Source organism: Anabas testudineus, chromosome 23, assembly GCF_900324465.2.
Source record: "Anabas testudineus chromosome 23, fAnaTes1.2, whole genome shotgun sequence".
NCBI lineage: Eukaryota > Metazoa > Chordata > Actinopteri > Anabantiformes > Anabantidae > Anabas > Anabas testudineus.
The window spans coordinates 275,410-299,318 of NC_046631.1; the positions used below are offsets into that span (position 1 = coordinate 275,410).

The window sequence follows — 23,909 nt, forward strand, 5'->3', positions numbered from 1 at the left end:
GGTGCCAGTAGCCTGCGGTCTGCATGGGATCTGTGAACATACATTAGGTAGGAATTTACTCTGTTCAAATTATGCAGGTCACGTCATTAGAGTGGCATAATGCACCTGGTTTAGCATGACACAGAAATGTAAACAGGCTCTCGCTAAATGCAGCTGCAGGATTCTCTGAAGCTTTTCCTGCAGCTTTCTTTGTCCATCGGTTATTTCAGTGGGTGCTGTAGAAAGGGTATATTCTATGCAAATTATCGTCTAGTTTAAGCTTGACTAATATCCTAATTGTCTGAAGGCTGTGCTGATGTGTTTCGTGCATGTTGCTGTCGCCCTGCTCAGACAGTAGATGCTGAGGATCCGGTGCTGAGATAAGCGTTCTGTCTCTGCCGAGCTGCTGCAGCGCCGCGCAGGCAGGGAAGACGTGGGCAATCTGTAGCCGAACACACTGGAATACCAAGATTGGACTGTGCTGTACAGCCGGGAAGCTTTGTTTCTATTTGCACACGTTCTCGCCTCGATGATGGTCCCGACGCTGCTCTCTAGGGGTGATGTGAGCTGAACTAGCGGGGAAGCCGCAGAGGAGCTGTCCGTCTGTCGAGGTGCTGATGCGGCTGTAACAAACGAGCATGGCTGCCGGAAAGTTACTGCTCTACGCCGGGCTCTCTCTTTCTCTTTGCGCCCTGGGCATGCTGGCCGTGGCGATGTGCTCTGACCACTGGTATGAGACAGACGCCAGGAGGTACAGGGAGCGATGCCGAAGCTTTACCAGCCGGCGCAAGGACCCAGGCTTCATCTACATCCCCAACAACAGCCTGCCGCTGCGGGCCAGCCGGAGCAGCCTGCCCCGCTGGGAGAAGAAGCTGCTGCTGGCCCGGAACCGGCGGCAGCTGTTTGCCATGAGCGCCGCGGATGAGTGCAGCAGGCAGTACAACTCGACCAACATGGGGCTGTGGAGGAAATGTCACCGGCTTGGCTTTGACCAAGAAATCGAAGATCTCATCAGGAAAGGTAAGGAGAAAATCCTGCACTCAGAGCTAAATGGGCTACAGCTGTTGAAACAGCACCAACGCGGCACGCCGTGCCATGAATCATTAGGATAGCAGTTAAGGTGCTCTGTGGCGATTGTTCATTTGACCAAAGGGCGAACAAGGGCATCAAGCACACTTACCTGGCTATTATGGAGGCAAACGTATGTCCAAATTCACGCAGAGCCTCGATGGCTGTGTGCGAGCGGGTACACGGCCTGTGGCTGCAGACTGCTTGTTGTCATGCTAGATGAGGAGTGCGTGTTAATTAAAACACTAAATAGCGGTATCTGCGTGTTCTTTTTGTGTGGTTATGTATACACACACACACGTATAGACAATTTGCGTACACAGTTAAAACACTGGATGCTATTTAGGGTGCTTTAAACAGCTTTTTGATGGGAGTAGGCTACTGATGTTAAGGTATGTCTAGGTCAATCACTTCATATGTTAGGAATGGCAAACAAAATAAGAGAAGTAACTAAATATTACTATGATTATTATCATATTTTTGTATAGACTATGGTTCCCATTATTTTGCCATTGTCAGATTTTTGGCTTAAAGCTACAGCATGTAAGCTTGTTAAATATAGATATGTAGACTGCCTGTAACAGAACTGGCAATGCTGCAGAAATATTCCCTTTTAATATATATAATCAAACCCTGTTCATCACATACTGTCACCAAAAGGTATATTACGTGTAAGTAGGCCTATGGGACATTGTGGTTTTTGACCATGCCTCAGTATTTGATGATCTGGTTGGAATTTTTGTATTGTACTATAGCTGGCTAGTTTTCCAAACATTGCTTATTGTAGCTTGAATCAGAACCTTTAATTAATTTTTCTCCACTGATTTTTTAACTGCAGATAAGAGAAAACCATTGCCATTTCACAAGGCAAAAAGCAAAAGACCCTTCAGATTTACAGCTTCAGTTTAGGAACCAAAGACTGAATCAGTTTTGTTACATGGATTATACATCTATCATATTATTAAAATTTAGTATATGAAACAGGTGCACATTTGTTGTAGAGGTTTATTACCAACATCAAAATAAATCATCAAACCTGGTTTAGACTAAACTCAAATACAAGTTTCCTCTCATTCCCTTCAGCTGATAATAATACACAGGCAGGTTGTGTGTTTCAAAAGACTAGGAGGCTGAGGTTTCTGATGGAGGTTACTGGTCTGAGTCCAAGCTGGAAGAGGAGAGGATGTGTGTACCCTCTGAATGTGTCTGTGTGTGTGTGTGTGTGTGTGTGTGTGTGTGTGTGTGTGTGTGTGTGTGTTGCAGCTGTGCCTTTCTTTGAGGATGCCTCAATGGCCTTGATAGCTGGCCATCTGCAGTAATGAGCAGCCCACAGTCAGGATGTGGAGTGATCAGATGAATGGCTCCATACAGGGGTCTGATGAGTGTCGAAAGATACAGTGTGGGTTAGTCACCATAATGAGTCTGACAGTAATTCTGCAGGTATGTGTCTTAATAATGAGAGAGGTTGAAGATGACCATGTTTCGTCTCTGTTTCACAGCTTACATCATACACTATAAATTCTCATTCAGGATTTTTGTGGAATGGATCAGTATTAACTGATAGTTAACCTAAATATTTATATTTCAAGCTAATTCAACTTCAGATTTTGAGTTTTTATCATCAGAGTGAATTAACATTAGTTGTTGTGACTTAAAGCTTAATAATTTTAAAATATGAGTTAATTAAATGAATTTCTTAGCCTGTTAAACCCAATCGCCCCCGGTATCGGGGGCAGCTGTGCTTCCCACAACAAAGACCATTTAAAAGCCGTAGACATATTGCCTAGCTATGTAAAACTAAGAAGCTCAGCTGTAAGCCCAAAACAACAATTTCTACCTAAAAAAAATTCTATTTCAACACCAAGCAATGAAACACTAATGTGACATGCCTGCAAAATGGGCACTAGCAATTGTCCAAGCTACTGGTACAAACTGCATATCATATGAAAGCTAAGGTTTTTTAATGGTCTTTGTTGCCAATACCAGGGGCTCTCAGGTTTAACAGGTTAGAGTTCCCCTTAACTTGTTAAATTAAGATGATGAAATACAGACAAGTAGCAAACTTCCCAGCATGCACTTTTTTAGTTAATTCTCTCAAAATATTGTGTTTGTAGTTCTTTACAGAAACTTGTGTCTTTAATACATACATATATTAGATCAAGGTTTTTTTTCACACTATGTGATGCATAATAAAGGTTTGTGTTGAATTCAGTCTCTATGCCAGTGCACTTAGTTTATTGAAGTCACTGAGTGCAGCTCAACTTAATTATATTGTTTGGCTCTAACCGAAGCCAGTTTTTTATGCTACCTGCAGTACCATGGTTGTTTTTCCTCAGAGTTATACTTCAAATTAACCAAGGAAGTATTATCAATATCATAAAAACTATTATATAAATATCACATATAAAATGATTTACATTTGCATAATACATTTTTCAAATGAAACTAGGTTTTTAATTCCAAACAACTACCTAACTTGTTTAATAAACTAATAAATATAAGTCAACCACACTAAGACATAGTTTACAGAGCATACAATATTTAATCAAGATAACATTTAGCAGTGTTATAATAGCTCTGCTATTATTTCTACTCCTTCTACTTCTATGGCTGGTAACTCCCCTACTTCCTCTCTTGTACTACAACTGCTATTGCTAGTTTTACTGCTCCCACTATTACCTCTCCTGCTATTTAATGAAAAACATGAACAGCTGCAGTCTTCAGAGACATTATTTTTTTTTGTCAGGTCAGATTTTCTCAGTAGGTGGAGGAGTGTGGGGGCTGAGGGTCTCAATGTTTTAAAATATTCGCTAAGCCTTGCAAATCGGCAGGCCCTGTTTGATGTCAATTCATTACAGTATGTCATGATCCTGGGTTTATATTCAAACTAAGCATTTAGTAAAACATCACTCTTTTACAGTGCACTAGTTTTCTTAGACTAATAGTGTTGTTGACATGCATTATAGAAAGAATGACATCATCTGAAAAATCCTGGGACTTTGGGAGGTCAAAGGTCAAAGCAAAGCATCAACCAGCAAAGCAAAGTCTCTATATGCCATTTATCTTCTATTCAGTTTTAACCTCCAAAAAGTCAGCCATAGAGTTTAAACATCTTAAACCCTGTTGCCCTGCTGTTTCAAGTTTTTATGTGTAGTGACAGACTGAGTTTGTCAAATGACAGGATCCATTCATGCAATTGTTAACCACTTATCTAAATCCTGATGAGTAATTTCATGTACATTTAAATAAGACAATACTGGTTTACCATAAATAAACATGATAATTGTTGTTATATTTTAGGAATGGATCATAATACAAATGAACTACCACACCGTATCTCTGTAGAAAGATCAATCCTGATTCACTTTCACAATTAACTTTCTATTTACTTCCTGTTATATTCCTATAATTCTGAAAATCTAATTTGTGCATTCTTGTCCATCTCTCTAACACTAATGAAGCTTCAGCTGTTAGTGTTTGTCCAGACCAACAATATCCATTTATCTTCTTGTCTAAGAGACATCTTTCATAACCTCAAGCTGCATCATTATGTAGATTTATGGGAATGGAAGATGCAGGAAAAGTAGTAGTGGTAACAGGTTAACACAATACTAAATCATCCATTTTAATGAGTTTGCCAGTTACAGTATGACCATAATGTGCGTGTTTGCAAGTACAGAGTGGGTTAAGGATGACCAGTGTAGTTTCATTGTCAGCTACTAAGATCCAGTGACAGTGAAGTCAGAAAGCACTGAGAGATGGATGAACACATTGTTGACTCATTTTCTTCATAGGATTTTTTTGAAAAATACAAAAAATTATTACAATGTACTTTTCCTCTGATCTGAATCACTCCATGAGGTTGTGAACCTTTAGCATTTCCCCCTTGGTACTTTTCACACACAGAAAAATTCAAGTGTACCAAAATCCATTAACACAAACTCTGCAAGAATGTCCTCTCTGCTTATTAGGCAGATGTGTCTGCTGTAGGAACAAGAATACAATGATAGCACCTTCTCACGACTCCACAATTCATCCTGCAGCATGTTTTGGGTGTAGTCACAAACAAATTCAAATCTATATATAATTGGATGCCCTTAAATGTTTTGATTCATTTGCTTTCTCACCAGGAGGACTGACCAGAGTTTGCTAGCTGATTCGGATAGACACCACCTTTTTATTGGGGTTTTGGGAAGACAAACTTGATGAGGTTTTATTCTCGCAGTACAAATCTTCTAGTAGGAATGTAGAACCACTGACATATTTAGTAACAGTTAAGACCATGACATCGTAGGACCTGTAGGCTTAGACCTATGAAAGACCCAACTCCAATGGCACAGCAGCACTTTTTAGTGACAGTCTGCAGTTATGGTTAACCACGTCTCTAAAGTCCTGGACCTCAGATTTTTGTTCACCCTAGCGAAGAAGAAACTCTGTCTAACTCTTTTTAAAGGTTTCTTTTTAGACCAATGTCAACTCAGCAATATTTGATATATTTTATTAATATTTTACATATTTTATTCAAATATGAATAAAATATGAAATTCAACATCACACATACAATGGCTTAAGTGTTGTATGCATGGTCAACTATAACTGCCAATAAACTAAAGTATGTTTAAAATAAATTGGATCAAATAGAAATATGTAAAGCTTGAGATTAAGATAATAATAATAAAAAAAAAAAATAATGAATGGTTTACAATACAATACAAATGCAATATGTCTGTACTACCTACAACTTTATGAAGCAATCACAATCTCAAAGTGAGACCTGCCATTACTGTTGCATGCCTAGATTGTCTGGAATCCTAACTTTGGAATCCTGTAATGTACAGCCCTTCTTAACATGACAGTGAAAACAAACATCAGCACCAACATGGAAAGCATAAATTTTGTCTGGACAATGTTTGGATGCTGGTGGTGTTACTGTAGGTCAAAGTCCTGTCTTTGGGAACAGACTTTGACACCGGTTCGGTAACTGTTTCAGTTAGTAAACAAATGCACATGTACTCTTCATGATGAGAGTGCCACTGGTATTCATTAGTGGTTTAATAGTATATTACTCTTTCAATACTGGAACTAACAAGACATAATTAGATGTCCTGCCTAGATAGTTCTATAATGTATAAGCTTAAGGTAAATTACAAAAACCTGTTTTGATATATCCACAGGGAGTAAAGGGTAAGAAAAATGTTTTGGATTACAATAAAATCTATCATTTAGAAATATAAATAGCATGGCATGGGCCATGGCATTGGGTCACCAATACACCCCGACTCCTCTGAAGGAGTTTTAAGCTTCTTGTATGTTCTGGTATGTGCTCTGTTTTGAGGTGCTGCTTAAAGTGTTCTTTTCTAGGCTTTGTATGCAGTGTAACTTCTCTGTGTACTGCTCTATGATATATCTTTTGACTATTTCATTAAATACACTAATAGTAAACAAATCAATAAATAAGTGTAAGTAATATATAAGTACATGTATATACAGTAGCATGTGTGCAATAGTGAGTAATATAGTGGAGGTCCTGATTAACCAGTACCATGTAAATCAATTCAGAGGAAGAGGACAATACAGGAAAGGACAGAATCAGAGGAAAAACTGAGTTGACCTGTAAGAGTAAACAATGTTTACTCTTTCATTCTAACTGTCACAAGGAAATTCTCTAAGAGAAAGAGGGACAATAAAGCAGCAGCAAGAGAAAGTGGTTTGACACACATGATAAGAAGTAAGAGGAAAAGAAGGTTGGAAAGCCAAGGATGTTTCTGGAGACAAAGATGTCAAAGAGGAGAGGATTACATAGATAGACAGACAAAGGGGTTGGGGGGTTGAGGCCTCCCCATTTGGTGCCATCTGTTGTTGTTCTATGAGGGAAAGAACAGGGACAGGGAGAGGGCCTGGATTAGATTACCTCACTCTCCAGGGGACCTGTATCATAGGGAGGGATAAATTTCACACTACAGGAGGTTAAAGGTGCTCATAGGTTCCCTGTCAATGAGCCGGCTGGCAAAGCTGCTCATCTAATAGACACATCGAAGTGGTGAAGGGTGAGTAGGGCAGCTACTTTTACTTCTAGTTTGACTTGCTGCTACATGATTCAATGAAGTTAGCTATAAGCTGATAATTTGCCTTGAATCAATTGAGACACAATTTCTAAATAGAGTCCAGTGTTTTTTCCATCCGGGTCTCTGTGCAAGTCTGGTGTGAATCACTGAATAAATTCAAACTTGGTTTGAATCAGCCTGCCACAGTGTCTGTACAGACAGTGTGTTCATGTTGGCAGAGCAGCAGCAGTAGTAGCTCCAGTGCTCCATTTATTTCCACACGGGAGCCTTTCAGGTACACAACACAGATTGTAGCTCACTGGCCTGTTAGAAGTGCTCAGAGCACAATACACAAACACTGAGCACACATGAAGAAGATTTAAAAAAAGAAAAAACATCCCTTCAGATTTTGGATACAGTCATATAGCAAGTTCTTCAATGCCTAGTGTACACTTAAAAGGATACAAGCCAAAGGTGAAGTGAAGATCGAGTCACTAGAAGGTGACCAAGGTGGTTAAAATGGAAGACAATCTGCTCCATCGGTTAGTCACAGGCGACAACAACAACAAATACCTGCTAATAGTCACAACTTATTTTTCTCTGGGACAAATCACCAGCAAATAAAACCCGAAAGTTAAACTTCCCACTTTATTTGTTTGACTCAGAAGCCTCATTTTCACTTTTCTTGAGCGTTAAGGACCGTGGAATTGGTGCTCCATCTCTTAGAGTCTCTCTTTAGAGAGGTGATTTTGGGTAACACAGTTTCTTGTGCCCACAGCAGTAAACACATGGTTCTCTTGTTTTCCTGGAAAAAGGTAAATTATTCACATGCATGTTTTAGCACTCCTTCCTTATTTGTGCTTCTGCAGTCTTCTGGCGCTAAGCCCTTTATGAAACATATTAAACAATCACAACCATTTTGACCATAGTTGAACAATACCTTCCATACAATTCATGTTTCAAAATACATGAGGAGTTATTTGGGTAGAGTTATGTGGAAGTACACTCAAATCATGAAATGCAATTTGATACATTTCTCAATTCTTGTGTGTCAAAATGAAATTTACCCAGCAGTAATCTGATGCAAAGAGTTCGTCTTATAATCCTACTCAAGCATCAGGAGAAGCTTTGTTTCATCTTAACAAAAATGTCCCTTTTCTTCAGCATAGCTCAGTTGAATTTGAAGTTGACCTTGCTGTTCAGTAACTCATAAAATGTTGTTCTGCATCTTGATGAACTGGTGTAGTGAAATTGGACTAAAGAAAATTCAGGATTTCTTTGCTGTAATTTCACAAGTTAGACAGTTGTTTTCAAAGCTTTTTGATGTGCTGTATGGTGGGTGGACATGAATTCTATTTTCACAAGGTTTTAATTTCTCTGTTCTTAGTATTTTTAGAAACATGTATGTTTATTATTGAGGTCATAGTTGATGGTGGAGTTGTACTGAAGTGCATTCGGGGCGGCTGTAGCTCAGGAGGTAGAACAATTGTCTACCAATCATGCAATCTGTGGCTCGATTCTTAGCTCCTCCTGTCACATGTCGAAGTGTCCTTGGCCAAGACATTGAATCCCAAGTTGCCCTCGGTAAGTGAGCTACATGGCAGGTGTTTTAGTGTGTGTGTGTGTGTGTGTGTGTGTGAATAGATAAATGAGATGCAGTGTAAAAGTGCTTTGAGTACCAGTTAGGAAAAAGTGACCATTTACCATTATATTAAGAGGTGGTTCTACTGTTTTGGCTCCTCTATTTATATCCTCATTATGGAAATAGAAAACTCAAATGTTTAATTTACTTGAATAGAAACAGAGTTTCTATGAGTGTTATATTATAATCTCATTTTATATTACTAACACTGCTAATAGTCATGTTACCAGTGTTAGTATGAGGTAGTATCTCTTTTCAAGAGCATTGTCATTTCTAAACAGCTGTTGCTGCCATATTGGAGGCCCACATGACTCCACTTGGAGTAACCAGGTGATGTTGACTAAAATATCTATATTTTAGTCTGAAATTGAAATGCAAATATTCTTAAGATACAGTGTTGATTGTGCCTTTAAATGAAAATGAAAATTTGATAAGAGCGGCCTGACATGCAGTACATAAATTCAATTCCTGTGTATCTGCTTGAGAAGGCCAGACCTCGAGAGCACCTCAGCTCTGCTGGGAGATTTACTCATGGTGAAATCTGTCTGACTCCTGCAACCACAGGCAAAGTAGATAGAAAGAGTCAGAAAGAGAGAGATGTGAAGAAGAAGAAGAAGAAGAAGCACAATTTGGCTTGTTGTTGCCACAGCCATGCAGCCAACATCAATGATTGATGACCTCACGCTCTCTCCCACAGACCAGCCATGGCAGTATGGACACACACAGCTCCCCCCAGAGCATGTGCAGCCATTTATAGCTGATGCATGCACACGCTAATGCTAATACACACTATACATAACCTATATGTATGAAGGTAGTTTTTTAAACAGGCATGGTTTATCCATCTGAAATGTATACATAACTACGGTATATTTTACTGCCATCAACTCAGATGGTAATAAAAACATACACAGTGAGGTTATTATTTTGTTCCAATTCTGCCTTAGGAGTGGATCTACAGAGTGGCAAGAGGGGACAGCTGCCCTCCCTTTTGTCTCCCAGCTACCTGTTCTTCTCCCAACCAGTCTTACATCTACTACTGAAGAACACCTTATTGATAACATCTGGTCACAGAACAGAAAACCACAAGGGCAGAGTGGGAAAAAAAGCTGGACATGACTCTGACGGGCCCACAAAAATAACCTGGAGACACATAATCATCACATACAGAACATGTCACACTTCACAGTATAAGACTTGAGTAGATACATATATATTTTGAGACCGTGTGTCTCAAAAACACACAGTCTATTGTCTGATGCTAATCTTCAGAGTAATCTATAGTGGCCCTCTCTAGTGCTGTTTCTGGCTCGAAGCAGGGGTGAATGGAAAACAGGTTTATTAACAAGAAGAGTCAAAAAGAGGAAACTAAGGATAGACTGGCTAAATAAAGGGAGGGCAAAGTCCAGGCTACACAAGGTCAGAGAACAGAGCAAAGGAGGAGGGCTGGGAGGAGGGCTGGAAGCAGGGCATGGCATGACAATTTGGCACCAGGCAGAGGATTGAGGAGAGCACAGTCTTTAAAGGAAGAGGGAACACGGGTGAAACTGATCAGTAATTATGGCACAGGAGAGTGGAGAGTGAGGTGGTCCAAACATCGGTATCAGGAAGTGGCTGGTGTGCAGAGTAATGGTAGTAGAATCCGGTGGAAGAGGAAGAGAGGGGAAAAACAACAGCTGAGCAGGGAGGAGGCAGGAATTTTGACAGTTTCTGTACTATGATGTACTCTAAATCCTGAAATTTACTGCACAAGTGGTCACATATTTGCTTTGAAGAAAGAATTTACGAGATAAAGGGCAGATTGGATATTGGTCTATAATTTGCTAAAAAAGTAGGGGTTTGACTACAGCAACCATAAAGCCTGTGGTACGTAGCCTGTTAATAAAGATTGATTGATCTGGCCTTTTTTACGTCTGCTTTATGTATTTTCACTGTGGCACATACTGTAACTTAACTGAATATTGTATGGGTCAGTGTCATTCTTCATTTTATCAGTAAGAATGTGGTAGCAGCAGTCACACCAACCCACATGTATGTATGTATTTCTACATAAATAAAAATTTCAGTTAAAACTAAAAACAGTCTGTTGCACTCTTATACTGTACCATTCATCATGGGTGACATATTAGATATTCAATTCACTTCAATTCAATTCAATTCAATTCAATTCAATTCAATTCAATTCAATTCAATTCAATTCAATTCAATTCAATTCAATTCAATTCAATTCAATTCAATTCAATTTTAATTTATTTGTATAGCGCCAATTAACAACAGAAATTATCTCAAGGCACTTTACAGTGTAAGGTTTAACAATGTAAAAAATTATATAGAAAACCCACCAATCCCATTTGAGGAAGCTTTAGGCAACGGTGGAGAGGAAACACTCCCTTTAGAGGAAGAAAACTTCAGCAGAACCAGGCTTATGGTGGGCGGCCATCTGCCTTGACCAGTTGCTGTGAGTGGAAAGAGGAGAGAGAAAAGAACAGCAGGCAACAAAAATAACAACAAGCAGCAAAAACATTGGGCAGGTCATGTACAGCTCCAGGCCGAGGATACCTGCAGAAAAGTACTGATAGAGAGGGAGACAGAGAGGAGGAAACACAACTACAGGAGAGAGAAGACACAAAGTTAATGACAAACAATGGTGGCATTTGAATGGATATGGGGGAGAAAGGAGAGAGGAGAGGAGCTCAGTGTGTCAGTAGAGGTCCCCCAGACTAACCTATAACAGCATAAGTAAGAGATGGTTCAGAGTCACCTGATCCATCTCTAACTATAAGCTTTATAAAAAAGGAAAGTTTTAAGTCTAGTTTTAAATGTGGAGAGGGTGTCTGCCTCCCGAACCTAAACTGGGAGCTGGTTCTACAGGAGAGGAACTTAATAGCTAAAGGCTCTGCCTCCCATTCTACATTTGCAAATAATGTGTTCCAGTCTGTGTAATAAAATGTTGTGATCTATTATGTCGAATGCAGCACTAAGATCTAAAAAGATTAGTGGAGAGAGTAGTCCATTGTCTGATGCTAATAGAAGATTGTTAGTGACCATTACCAGTGCTGTTTCTGTACTATGATGTAAATCCTGACTGGAAATCTTCATACAAGTTATTGCTGCGCAGGTAGTCACATAATTGCTTCGTAATGACCATTTGAAGAATTTTAGAGATAAAGGGCAGATTAGATATTGGTCTATAATTTACTAAAACCCCTGAGCTGAGAGTAGGCTTTTTGAGTAGGGGTTTGACTGCAGCAACCTTAAAAGCCTGTGGTATGTAGCCTGTTCGTAAGGAGAGATTTATCTGATCTAATATGGACGTGCTGATAAAAGGTAAGACATCTTTGAGCAGTCTAGTAGGGATGGGGTCTAAGAGACATGTTGATGGTTTAGATGAATTAATTACCAAATTAATTACCAAATTAATTCAGAATGATCTATGAGGAGAAGCAATTTAAGTACGAGTGTGGTCGTCAAATGAATCTTGAGCTGTTGTGCATACAAGACCATCCATGACGTATGCAGGGAGGATCTGATCAATTTCTTTTCTAATAGTTATGATTTTATTTGTAAAGAAATTAATAAAATCATTGCTGCGAAGAGTTAGGGGGATACTAGGCTTGACATGTCTTCTAGCTTGATGTGTAGTCCTGACCTTGGTTAGGAGTCACTAAAGTGTTACTGCCTTCTGCTTGGTGGAAACACTCTAATGCATTAACATAATACAAGTACAAAAGACACATAGGATACAAGACAAAGTGATGTCCCACACTGTTCAAATATGCAGGTCTTCCAACAGACAGCCAAGTCTGAAACACTGCTGAGACTTCCTGAAGCATTTGGGATAAAAAACATTTTTCATTTCACATCAGTGGGCATTTTCATTCTTTAGAAGGCAACCCGCTCTCCTGTGGCGCCTCTCCAGCCTCATCTTCCTGGCCGTTTAATCAGCGGCTTATCAAGTCAAGAGAGCACTGTGGGCCTTTAGGAAGAACCCACATCTATCAGATCCTTATTTTGGCTGCTCAAAGACTGGCTGCCTGTGAGGAGGGAGAACAGATGAAGGGGGCTCTGTGGCTACAGCTGCCTCTTTCACAACAAAGGCCTTTTCACTGCTCAGGCCTGCGAGAAAACACAAGAATTATGTCCAATAAAAGGATCATTATAGTGCAAGTTTAGCATCCAGGCTGGGTTTGAAGTCAAATGCTTTAGAGGTCTTAGTTTTGTGCTGTCTTTGCTCATGACATTGTCTCACCCTTAAGAAAGTTTGCCAGTTTGCAACTAGTGAGTAGTACTGGAGGGACTGAATGAGAACATCATCATGATAAGCTCTCTAACAACTGACAGTCAGGGAAAGAGAGGCTCCAAAAATGACCCCTTTACTATTTCCAGCCATACCTTCACTCCTTTCTTAGAGTGCTTAACCAAGAATTACTATTACGAGCAAGCTTCTATGAATGTGACTGTAGAGAGTTGCCCTTGTGGTAATTTGGCCAAAAGTTGATAAAACATTGTCCTGGAATATCTGTTGTTGTCATGAAAAAAAAAAAAACAAAATAGCTGTTCTATGGTATCTGTGTGCATAACAAAATTGTGTCTAAAACATCACAATATTACCACAATTTGATTCATTCAGTTCAATATAATTTGAGTAGTAAAAAAAAATAGTAGTGAAAATATAATTGTTTTCTTCAACTTTCCCTCACTTCAGTTGTTCTCACACTGTGTTTATGCCTCTGTTGAACAGTTTGCCTTCCAAAACTACTTGCTGGTCAAAAAAACAAGTCACCACCTGGATTTTACTAAGCAAACAAGTAGGAGCCACCCATTGGATAATTACTGCATGAATGATTATTTGTTCAAGTTATTGATGCTGTGAGTAGGTGTAGTAGGTGGAAGATCTCATTTTACTGCAGTTGCTACAGAAGCGGACTGTAGGATGACCTCAAGTGACACAGTTTTCAAAATGACACAAAAATAGACACAGTCTTGCTACACTGATTTTGAAAAGATGAAGAATCTGAAATGTTAACATGCTCAACATTTTCATCAGCACCTGTCATTGTTTCTTTCGTCATGAAAACATAGAGCGAATTCTTAAAAAGTTTTAACTCTTGAAGATTTACTTCATTTGTTGTTGTTTCTCTGTGACTGATAAAGCCTCATATTAGCTTCAGATAAACGTGAAATATATATATTTAATTGTACAAACTTGATTTGCCAATAAGTTGGGATACTTTATAACGTGTAAATAAAAACAGAACTAAATGATTTTCAAATCATTTTAAAATTGTATTTGGTGAAAATCAAAAAAAATTATACAAAGACACATTTCAAATGTTGAAACTAAGAATTTTGTTGTTTGAAAAGTGTCTGCTCCTTTCTCATTTGATGACGGCAGCTTTGTCTGACCAGGGCATGTTTACTTCTGTGTTCAATCACCTCACCTTCACAACACTGAGGATTTTGTAATTTTTTAGTGTTAGGAACTGGGGAATGTGGCATTGTCTTGCTGGAAAGATGTAATCTGGATGACCCCAAATTCTTTGTAATTTTACATTGAGATAGTCTATTCTTAAGATGTGGACACAGACTGGTGCACTTTGCCCCATCCTTATTTTTGAACCACTCAGCCTCTCTGGGATGCTCTTTTTATACCCAATCACTGTTCTTTTGTCAATTAACCTCATTAGCTGTGAAATGTTTGTCCAGGTGTTTTTTTTAGCATGTGATGTGCATTGCTGTTTTCATTACCGTTATATTAATTTGACACTGGAACCAGGTGCCAGTTTTCATCAGAGGGCTAAATATCTATCCATAGCAGAACACTATTATTTTCAGTGTGTATACTGTGTATGTATATATATATATATATATATATATATATATATATATATATATATATATATATATATGTTAATTATAGACTGTGCAACCCACAGTGAAGCATGCACAGAGAAAATATAAACACACAGTTGCATCCCTGCATAGGGCAGACTCTGCAAAGCATGCAGCACATCTTGATCCATGCAGCCTCTGAAATGCATTTCATTAACAGTCCTGATGTTGCTGAGGCCCAACAGGCCACTGGAATGGCTCTGACATTGGAACAACATCCATTTCTCTCTGTATAATTGGCTGAGACCTGTCTGCTGACAGGCTGAGATAGGTGTCGAGCTCCAGAAAGCTGCCTCTCCTCACCAGAATCTGCTCAGCAGATACAGAAAATGCATGCCGACACAAGCCTCAATAAAATTGTTTCACAACAGATAGTGAACACCTGCTTTGTTTTCCTTATCTTCACTCCATTATTTATTGCTTTTGCTCTTTTATCACCTTCATTGGCTCAAGTCTACTTTGCCTATTCAGACAATTATGCATAACAGACAGATACATGATCTGTCTCTTTAAATCTCTGCATTCTTGATGTCTAATGAAGCCAAAACAGAGTAGACATAAACGAGCTTTAAGAGGTTTAGAGAAAGACACTGTGATGAATCTTTATTCCCTTTTAAGAAAGCTACCAGTCTCCAGCAAACCGTTACTCTGCCCTGGAATTCTTAAAGATGATCTACTGCTGTTTTTAGAAATGATGGAATTCAACATCACGTTTTGTTGTTGTTTTCACCACAGTTTTTATTGTAAGGACTCAAAGCACAAGCATATCTCTGTCAATTCTGGGTCTTTGGTGTGACGGTCATGCTCTTAGTGTGCCACCATCCACATCAACCGCCCCTTGTTGCTCTAAATGTGATAAAAAATCAGTTTCATCTGAGTAGAATACATTCCATACAACCATTATCTTTCCGATACACATAAATGTATTTGCAGTAGGAACGTAATTCGTCAGGAGAGGAGGAAAGATAACATTTCATGTGTAGGATATTTACATTTTTCCTCTGGAAGAAGATTCTCAGGCATGCAGGCGATATTAAATAGTAGCATGAATGCTGTTGTCACACAGGAAAATGAGGTGCCAATTTCAAGCTGGTTGGTTTGGAGGTTTAGGTAAATTAGAACAAAGCAGATGTAATGTTTAATAATGTTTTTAAAACAATTGGAAGCAATAGAACTTTCTGTATGGAAACTGCACACCAAAGGTCCGTTATGATGACGGATGTGAGTAAAAAACAGTTAAATCAAATATTTTCTTATTTTTAATTTAACCCAAACTTAACTGTACCTTTTTTTTACACTATAGTTTCATGAATGACATTATGGGGCAAATTAAGCCCCTGGTTGTTACAGTTCCCACCTCTGATCAGCTGGGGCAGTGTCTCTGGAAGTTTCTTGTTTTTTGTTTTCTTGGTTCTTGGCTTACTATCTATTCATTCATATACTACAGAACAACACACACACACACACACACACACACACAAAATAATTCCCCCTCAGCATCCCGTCTTTGGTCTGGGTGGAGCCAAAGAATCTCATCCACATCACAGGCCCTAGACAGGCAGCGGGGGTAAAATCCTCTTGCATGCCTGATCTACTCCTGGCACGCATCTTCAGGTATGGCTAGGCAGGCTGCTTTTATGGACTGGAGGAGGTGAACACAGATATAAGGTTCTCTGTCTAAATGTTCTGTTTAAAAAGGGAGAGTATGCAGGCAGAAAGATGTTTGAAAACCTCTGGTTAACAGTCAAGAACCAGAGCAGCATATTTGTTGCTCTTTTTTACTGTCAGAATTTCATTTGAAATGGCCGCAGTATGCCTTTTTTATCCAGAATCGGTGCTTTCGGAGGACACAATCAACTGTGTAGAGGCTGATGCCATTTATCCCTTGAAAATGATGATTATCCTCAATCACTCCCCTTTGAAACTCTCCCAGGCAGAGAGTTTCAAAGGAGGCATTATTGGCAGTGACCAAGTTTACAAGCTCCCTCTCTTGCTCCTCTGACAAAGCCTTAGCCTGCCTCCACCAGGTGGTCGTCTCTGTCCTACAAAAATAGACGCACTCATTACTGTTACTGTCACACATTTTTTTTTAACAGGAAAAGATGGAACTATACTGAAACTCTATCTGTATGTGAGGCAATTTGATGCATTTCTTTATTACAGTAGCATAGCGCAACAGTGTATGTGTTGTCACAGCAGACTCAAAGGTTACACATCATCAGAACCTTCAGGGAGGAAAGCCTCCCTGAAGGTTCTGTAGATGGAGATGACTGTGAAGTCACTCAAATTTGGCTGTAGTTGTTGCCCAGCCTAACTCATAGTCATACCATGGACAAATACATGGTCAACTAAAGTGATTCAAACTTCTCGTCCTCCTTCTCCACCTGCTCCTCTCCTTTGTCCTCCACCACATCCTCTTTCTCTTCCTCTTCCTCCTCTCCTTCCTTGACCACAACCTATTTCCTCATTACTCCATCAGTTCTCTTTTCCCAAAGTCAATTAACTGATTCGGGTCCCTTTATCCATCTATTGAATGATCTGATTAGTGTGTGTTCAATTTTGACTCTGTGTTTTCACTTGGGGACTTGCGTGCTGTTTGAAATCCAGCTGTGCTGTCTTTAATGAAGAGTATTGAATGCTAGTGCTTTCAACATGACCACAAGGTGTACGCAATAGGTAATTAAGGGATTTAGTTCTGCAGTGACATCTCTAGAAGTCTGACTTGTGGCAAAGAGGGGAGTTGTGTTGAGACTTTAAGGAATTGGGTGTGCTTTTTGATTAATGCCATTTTAAAATTTTAGTTCAAAAGCATGGTTATAGTATTTTAGCAATTTAGCAAAAACTGTAAGTTTAAGTCCTTTTTCAGTTTGTCTTAGCAAGTGTGTCATCTGTCAGTCTCTCTTTTCCAATTTTGAGGGTGTGTTGGTTTGGTTCTGTCATTGGTCAATGTATTTGGTCAATGCTTTTTATTTTTTCTCTAGATTTTTAGTGTTTCTTCCTGTCTTTGCACAGTGACTTTCTTTTCTTGTTCTAGTTAGATTCCTTTCTTTAGTCTGCCTGTTTTTGCAGCAATGCTTAGTTTATTATTCCTTTTTTCAAGAGATTTTTGCTTGTATTGTCAGGATTTGCAATTTGCACATTTTCCGGTCTGCTCTGTGAGTTTTTGTATAAATTTTTTTGTTAATAAACTTCCATCCTGTTCTCCTTGGGTTTCTGCACCTAGGTCCACTTGTTAGCATGTTTGTAACACTGTTTGAAGGTGTTTGTAATAACCTCCCATGTCATTCCGCTGCAATATAGTGTCAGACTGATGGTTCTAGTCTTTTAGTGAACTGTCTTGTCTCCTGAAGCAGCATTTTAATGAGCCTAAAGCAAACATTTCAATTTGGCTCTTTGACACTAACTACTATTTAAATGCTTATTCCAGAGGTATGTACTGTATAGCTTCCTCTGCTTTGCTTCTGTCCCTGACACTGTTACTTGTGTAGCAGTATTGTACTGAAATCAGCCTGTATATTAATGATCTGTATATTGGTCACATAGTAAATGTGATCTGATCTTTATCTAAGTCAAGAGTATTACCAAATATAATGTGCCTAAAATAATAACACATAAACCAGGCGCTCCCTGTAGCTCTGAATCAGACTTTCATCCTCCGGGCAGAACTGCTGTAGCTCTGTCATATTCTTTAGACGTCTTGTGTGTGGCTCTTTTCAAGTTGTTTGATAGGATCTCTTTTTGGTTGAGGCCTGGGCTCTGCTTTGGGTTTCAGCTGACGTACAGACATTCTCACATGATGCTAAAGAATTTTTTATACACGTGGGAATATCTTGCCCCGATCACTGCACGTTAACCAAGCCCTAAGGTCAGCAAAGCAGACCTAAGTCATATTTCCCCCACCATACATTACGATTGGGATGATGCTTTCATGATGGTATGCTGTGCCCTTTTCACGCCAGAGTACTTTTCAAATAGTTCAATTTTAGTTTTGTCTACAAAACATTGTGCCAATACTGCTGTGGAGTGTTAATATGCTCTTTGGTAAACTTCAGGCATGCAGCAATGTTCTTTTAAGTAAGCAGTGGCTTCCTTTGTGGTGTCCTGCCATAGACACCCTGCTTGTTCAATGTTTTACCTACTGTAGACTTATGAACACAGATGTTAGACAGTTCGAATGATGCCTTCAAATCTTTGGCTGTAACTCAATGATGAGTGTTCGTTGTGCTCTTGAGGCAATTTTGACTGGCTGCCCACTTAATGGTAATGTAGCCACAGTCCCAAAGTTGCCGTTTGTAGATTGTTTGCCTAACTGGTAAATTTCTAAAGTCTTTGACATCACTTTGTAACACTTTCCAGCTTTATGTAAATCAACAATTCTTGATTGTAGATTCTCTGAAAGCTCCTTTTGACAAGTCATGGCTGGTTTTTTGTCAAAGTATGGCATGACAAAAAGAAATCAGGTGTAAAGTCTACAGGCTGCCAGGCTGTTCCACAGTAGAATGTCCCAATGATGACAACCCTCAGGACATCATAGAGTGACATTCGGTCATATCTTACTTAAAGGTCAACTTTTTTAACTTGATCCCAGGGAGTACATATAAATGGATGGTATTAAACTTTCCTCTTCTTCCTTCCTCTTCCTTCTTTTTCCACAACTCAAATTAAGTCCCCTATAGTTTTGTTTTTAGCTTCCAGCTGTATGTAGATATGCTTCCTGTGAGTTTATTAAACACCCGTGCCTGTCACTCAATAAAAGGATGTACAGTATATGAACATCTCAGACTTGTGAGTGTCTGTGCACATTTTTGCAGATGCTGCAGCAGCAATAACTTCATTAATTATTTATGAGTATTAATTGTCCCTGGCACATATCCCCAGATCAGTCAGAATGTAATGTAAATGATCTTGTGAAGTAATGCACATACTATCTTAATGTTTAGCTTTGTAGTGCATCAGGAATGTCTGCATCTTTAAATTTTCACATTATAACCAAGGTAAAACTACAAAAACAGATCTCTTAACTAAGAGAAGTAGTGAAGGTATGGTGGCTAGACCATTTCAATGCAGAGAGCGAAAGCTGCTTTGACAGACATTAGTGGTGAGAAACTAGAGTAGTGGTCTATCTTGGTGTGGAGATGTGCATCAATTTGCAATGATACACAATAATTCACAATAAATAAAATGTGTGCTGAAATTTTCATGCGCTTCACAACACTATCAGATTTCTTCTAGATGATGTCATCTGAATGAAAATATCTGTTTCAGATGGTTACTTAAAAATGAGAAGGAAGTTTAATAAGATTAATTTATTTGTATTCCATAAACCAGGTTGAAAATCTGTGAAATATCCCTTTAAAAACTCACATGCCAATGCTTATTACAGTCTATACAAAAATGCATTCAGTAGATTTAGAAGGCCATGGTGGCCTAATTATTTGAAAAATAATGGTCTCTATGTGTGCAGCCATCAGCTAACGGGGGGTACTCCACCGCCATTCTGGCACCTTTTAACACTATGCCCTTCCTTGCTTTCTTTGATGGTCTGGAAGAGCATAGGTTTTAGCTGGACCACAGGAAACCAGCACAGCCAGAGGAGCCTAACTTTGTCGTTGTTTGGGATAACATCACCTTCCATCGTGCTGCTCTGGTTTATGACTGGTTTACTATTAACACTAATATCTTGGTGTCAGAAAGTTGGAATGATGACATCACTGCGGCTATGACCTACTACTAACCAATTGATTGGAATACAACATGAAATGACACACTGGTCAACACAACACAAGGCTTATTTGTTAAGTTCACAGTTTTTTCAATTGTTGTATTCTTCTATTATTTAGTAAGTGTACAGTTTACATACATCAAAGCTCATGTTGTACCCAAGTTTATTGGAACGATGTTGCACTGGCTGCAATAAACTGGTAAGATTGCAGAAATCTCAAAGTTTTTAAGACTGCTGAGGCCTTAGGGAACTTAGACATGCATTTTTAGCATATGTGTTTCTTTAACACTCTCCATTGACTTTTGTCTTTCCAACACATATTGGAATTCCATTTAGACACTAGACCAATGAAGACGCCCAAAACTAATGTTGAGTGATGGCATAGCTTACAGTTACAGCTCATCCCAAAAGTGCTGGATGGGACTGTTCAACTGTTCAAGTTGTTCCACATCAAACTGAGAAAACCAAGATTCAAGATTCAAGATTCAAAAAACTTTAATAATCCCAGAGGGAAATTGTTTCCATCAGGTAGCTTTTGCCATGTTAAATGCAAACTGCTGAGAAAGAGTTTAATAACACTGTTGGGTCTTAGAGCTGTGGACATTAGGGCAAACTTATTTGAGCGTTACAATAATCTGTTTGCCCCTCATTTGTCTCCCTCAGCAAACTCATCTCCTAATGCAGCATCTTTATCAGAATAGATCAAAAAAAGCAATATCATCAAGATGGTGAGGAAATTTGGCCGTCTCACTTTGACTACTCTGCCTTTTATAATCTTTTTATCACTGCAGATGTCTGTGGCACACAGCAACAGTCGGATGTGTCAGGTGACACTCCCTTCCTCTTTTAATTTAATTAAATATATCAGTGGTCAGTTTTCATTGGACTTCTACTGGATCAACCTTTGCTGTAGTAAACATAATCTCTAGTCTATTTTACCCTGGCCACCACAAGAATATTACATCAGCTGATGTGATGTGTTGCATTACTGTACTCGTAGTGTACTACCTTTGCAGTTTCACTTGCTATTGAACTGCTTTCTCTGTGTCTTCTCAGGACTTTTGCTGCTCTATTTGTCCCATGAAAGGACACAAACTGTACTTTCCTCCTGGCACCTACATATAGTGAAGTAGACAGGTTAAGGTCAGAATCACTTAATCTCCAAACGTCTTCCTAGCGGTATAGGAAGCTCTTCATTACTCATGTTGGCCTTGGTGGAAAATCAACAAGAGGTCAAATGCGTCACTGGAGATCATGACTTGGTGAAGTGCTTTTAAAAGCTGTTTGCCTGATGAGACTTTATCTTAAGTCCATTCTTGGCCATGGAAGACTGCACAAATAAATGCAGGCAATAGTACCAGCAAGAATTTCTAATCTAAACATTGCTGGAGCTCATTTCACCTTCATCGAGACAGGAGGAACTGCTTAGGCAGATTAATTATGATGGTGAAGAAGCTGACACAAACACTCAGCACTGATATGTGTAGTGGACTGCAGTGTGAGTGCGGTGGGAATTAGACTTGTGTCAAGTGGTGTCAGTGTCTCGGTGTCAGGTCAGCTCATGGATCTTGTTACACACACCTTGCTGCCCTGCAGGGTTCAGGCCGCCTTCCTCACCATATTCACATCTCCCACTGCTGTGACAACAACATGAGACAGATGGGAACACACAGTGAGCCCCCTGCAACACTGTGTAGTACAGCCAACAATGTAACCAAATCAATAAGGAACCTGAAGCCAGAGTTTAGCTGAGACTGAGGGGACAGAACACAGGTGCAGTCTGGAATTTAAAGTAGACACAAGACAGCTAGCCCTACATCTCTTTCAACAGATTAAAGATTCAATTCAGTTTAATTAAATAGTGCAGTATGTTCAATTGAGCTAACTTGCATCATAATAATTGCTGAAATGGAGACATTGACCCTGTTTACACTTAATTTTTACATGCATCTCAGGTTACACACTGGATAACAAGTGTGTGATCACCCTTCACACCTGTCCATACAGTAGGTGCATCTCCAAGTTGTCCAACAAGCTGCTTGTGTTCAGATATCCTTACTGCTGCATCCAATTACATCTTTGAGGGTTAGCTGCATCCTGCCTACCAGTGGACTGGACTGGACTTGCTCCAGAGACACATTTAAAACCAGGTGTAATCAGGGTGTGAGCACGGACCACAGCTGCACCACTAGTTCTCTGTAGTTCTGTATGAGTGCCTCTCTGCCTCACAACCAATTGATGGCACATTGGTGTCTGCTGTGACGCTCAGTTGTTCACTCACAGCACATTAGTTGTATTCTCTCTACTGAACAGCCCAGCTCACATAAGCAACTTCTATGAATACATGACATATGACAGCCTCTTCTTGTTTGTCAGACTTTGACCCATAAATAGATTAAGTCAAAGTACTTTAGTCTAAAGTCAGGAACTTGTGATAAAAAATGCATAAGGTGGCATTGTAAACAGAGCTGCTTGTCTAAGTATGTGCAGTGGCCTTACAGAAGGGAACTACAGTACTCTCACTATCTCACTCGAACATAACAGCACGGTTTGTGAGTGGGAAGCCTGTAAAGGTTTCCAACTACCAAAATACACACAAACTCCTGTATAATTATACTTATTTTTAACAATCTTCCAATCTATTAACACAAAAAAAAGTATTCTGAGTATCCTATCCTGAGTAGTTGCTACAAATGTATTATTATTATTTTGGGGAGCAGTAATGAAAACTGAACGATCAGATCCTAGTGAGATTAATGAAGAAAGGAAAAGAACCCATCCACATAAAATCTTAGCAGTTACATGTTCTGTTTCACTAATCTAAGCAACTAAATGGCTTTCCTTCAGATGTACTATTTATATTTATAGATTGACTTGCTCACGTCTTGGCTAAATGCCCCCGGACTTGTGCTTTGCTTTATGATTCCAGTTTGGTTTTCTGAAAGTCCAAGACTCCACTTCCAATACCCTCTTCTCCTCATTAATCCAGCTCACCTGAACTGCTGCTTAGGGTGCCATTTGCTAAGGCCAGCTTCACCATGCTATTGAGCTAATTGAATCCACTTCCTGGCAATAGGCATGAGAGGCATGTGTTAATATGGCATGAGGAGCGCAAATGGGGTCCAGCAGCAAGGAAGCATTTAGAAAGAATTATCTAAGTATAAATATAGCACTTAATGACTGAAGGCTTCTCCATATTAGCCTAATCCTAACTATTGTTTCCTCTGGAACATTTAAAAAATTAGAATAAAATAAACCAAGGCCCTTTTTTCTGACCCAAGCAAATGACCTCCTCAGCTACAGGTCATTAAATTTGATCTAAATATATACAGTCATGCCCTAATGAAAACAGATTTGCACCACCGTACATAAAGCACTACCAGTCATATTTATAATGGATTCTCACATCCACACCACTGCAGGCTGATATCTGCTCAGTATTAAATATTTCCAGGCTACTAGTCTAATGCTTGCTCCACCCTCTCTATATCATAACTTAGCCTTCCTGAATCATTGTGAAACACTAAAATTATACCATACTGCAAAAAATGATTTAATCAGA

The 23,909-nt window shown here is 39.2% G+C and overlaps 1 protein-coding gene across 1 annotated transcript in view; it reads left to right on the top strand.

Moving 5' to 3' along the window:
• Positions 1-450: 450 nt before the first annotated feature.
• tmem178b (transmembrane protein 178B) overlaps positions 451-23,909 on the top strand; it is an 87,865-nt gene continuing 64,406 nt past the window's right edge. The window contains exon 1 of the mRNA XM_026363529.1: positions 451-999. Coding sequence (XP_026219314.1) covers positions 618-999 — 382 coding nt within the window. The 5' untranslated portion in view covers positions 451-617. The remainder of the gene's footprint in view (positions 1,000-23,909) is intronic.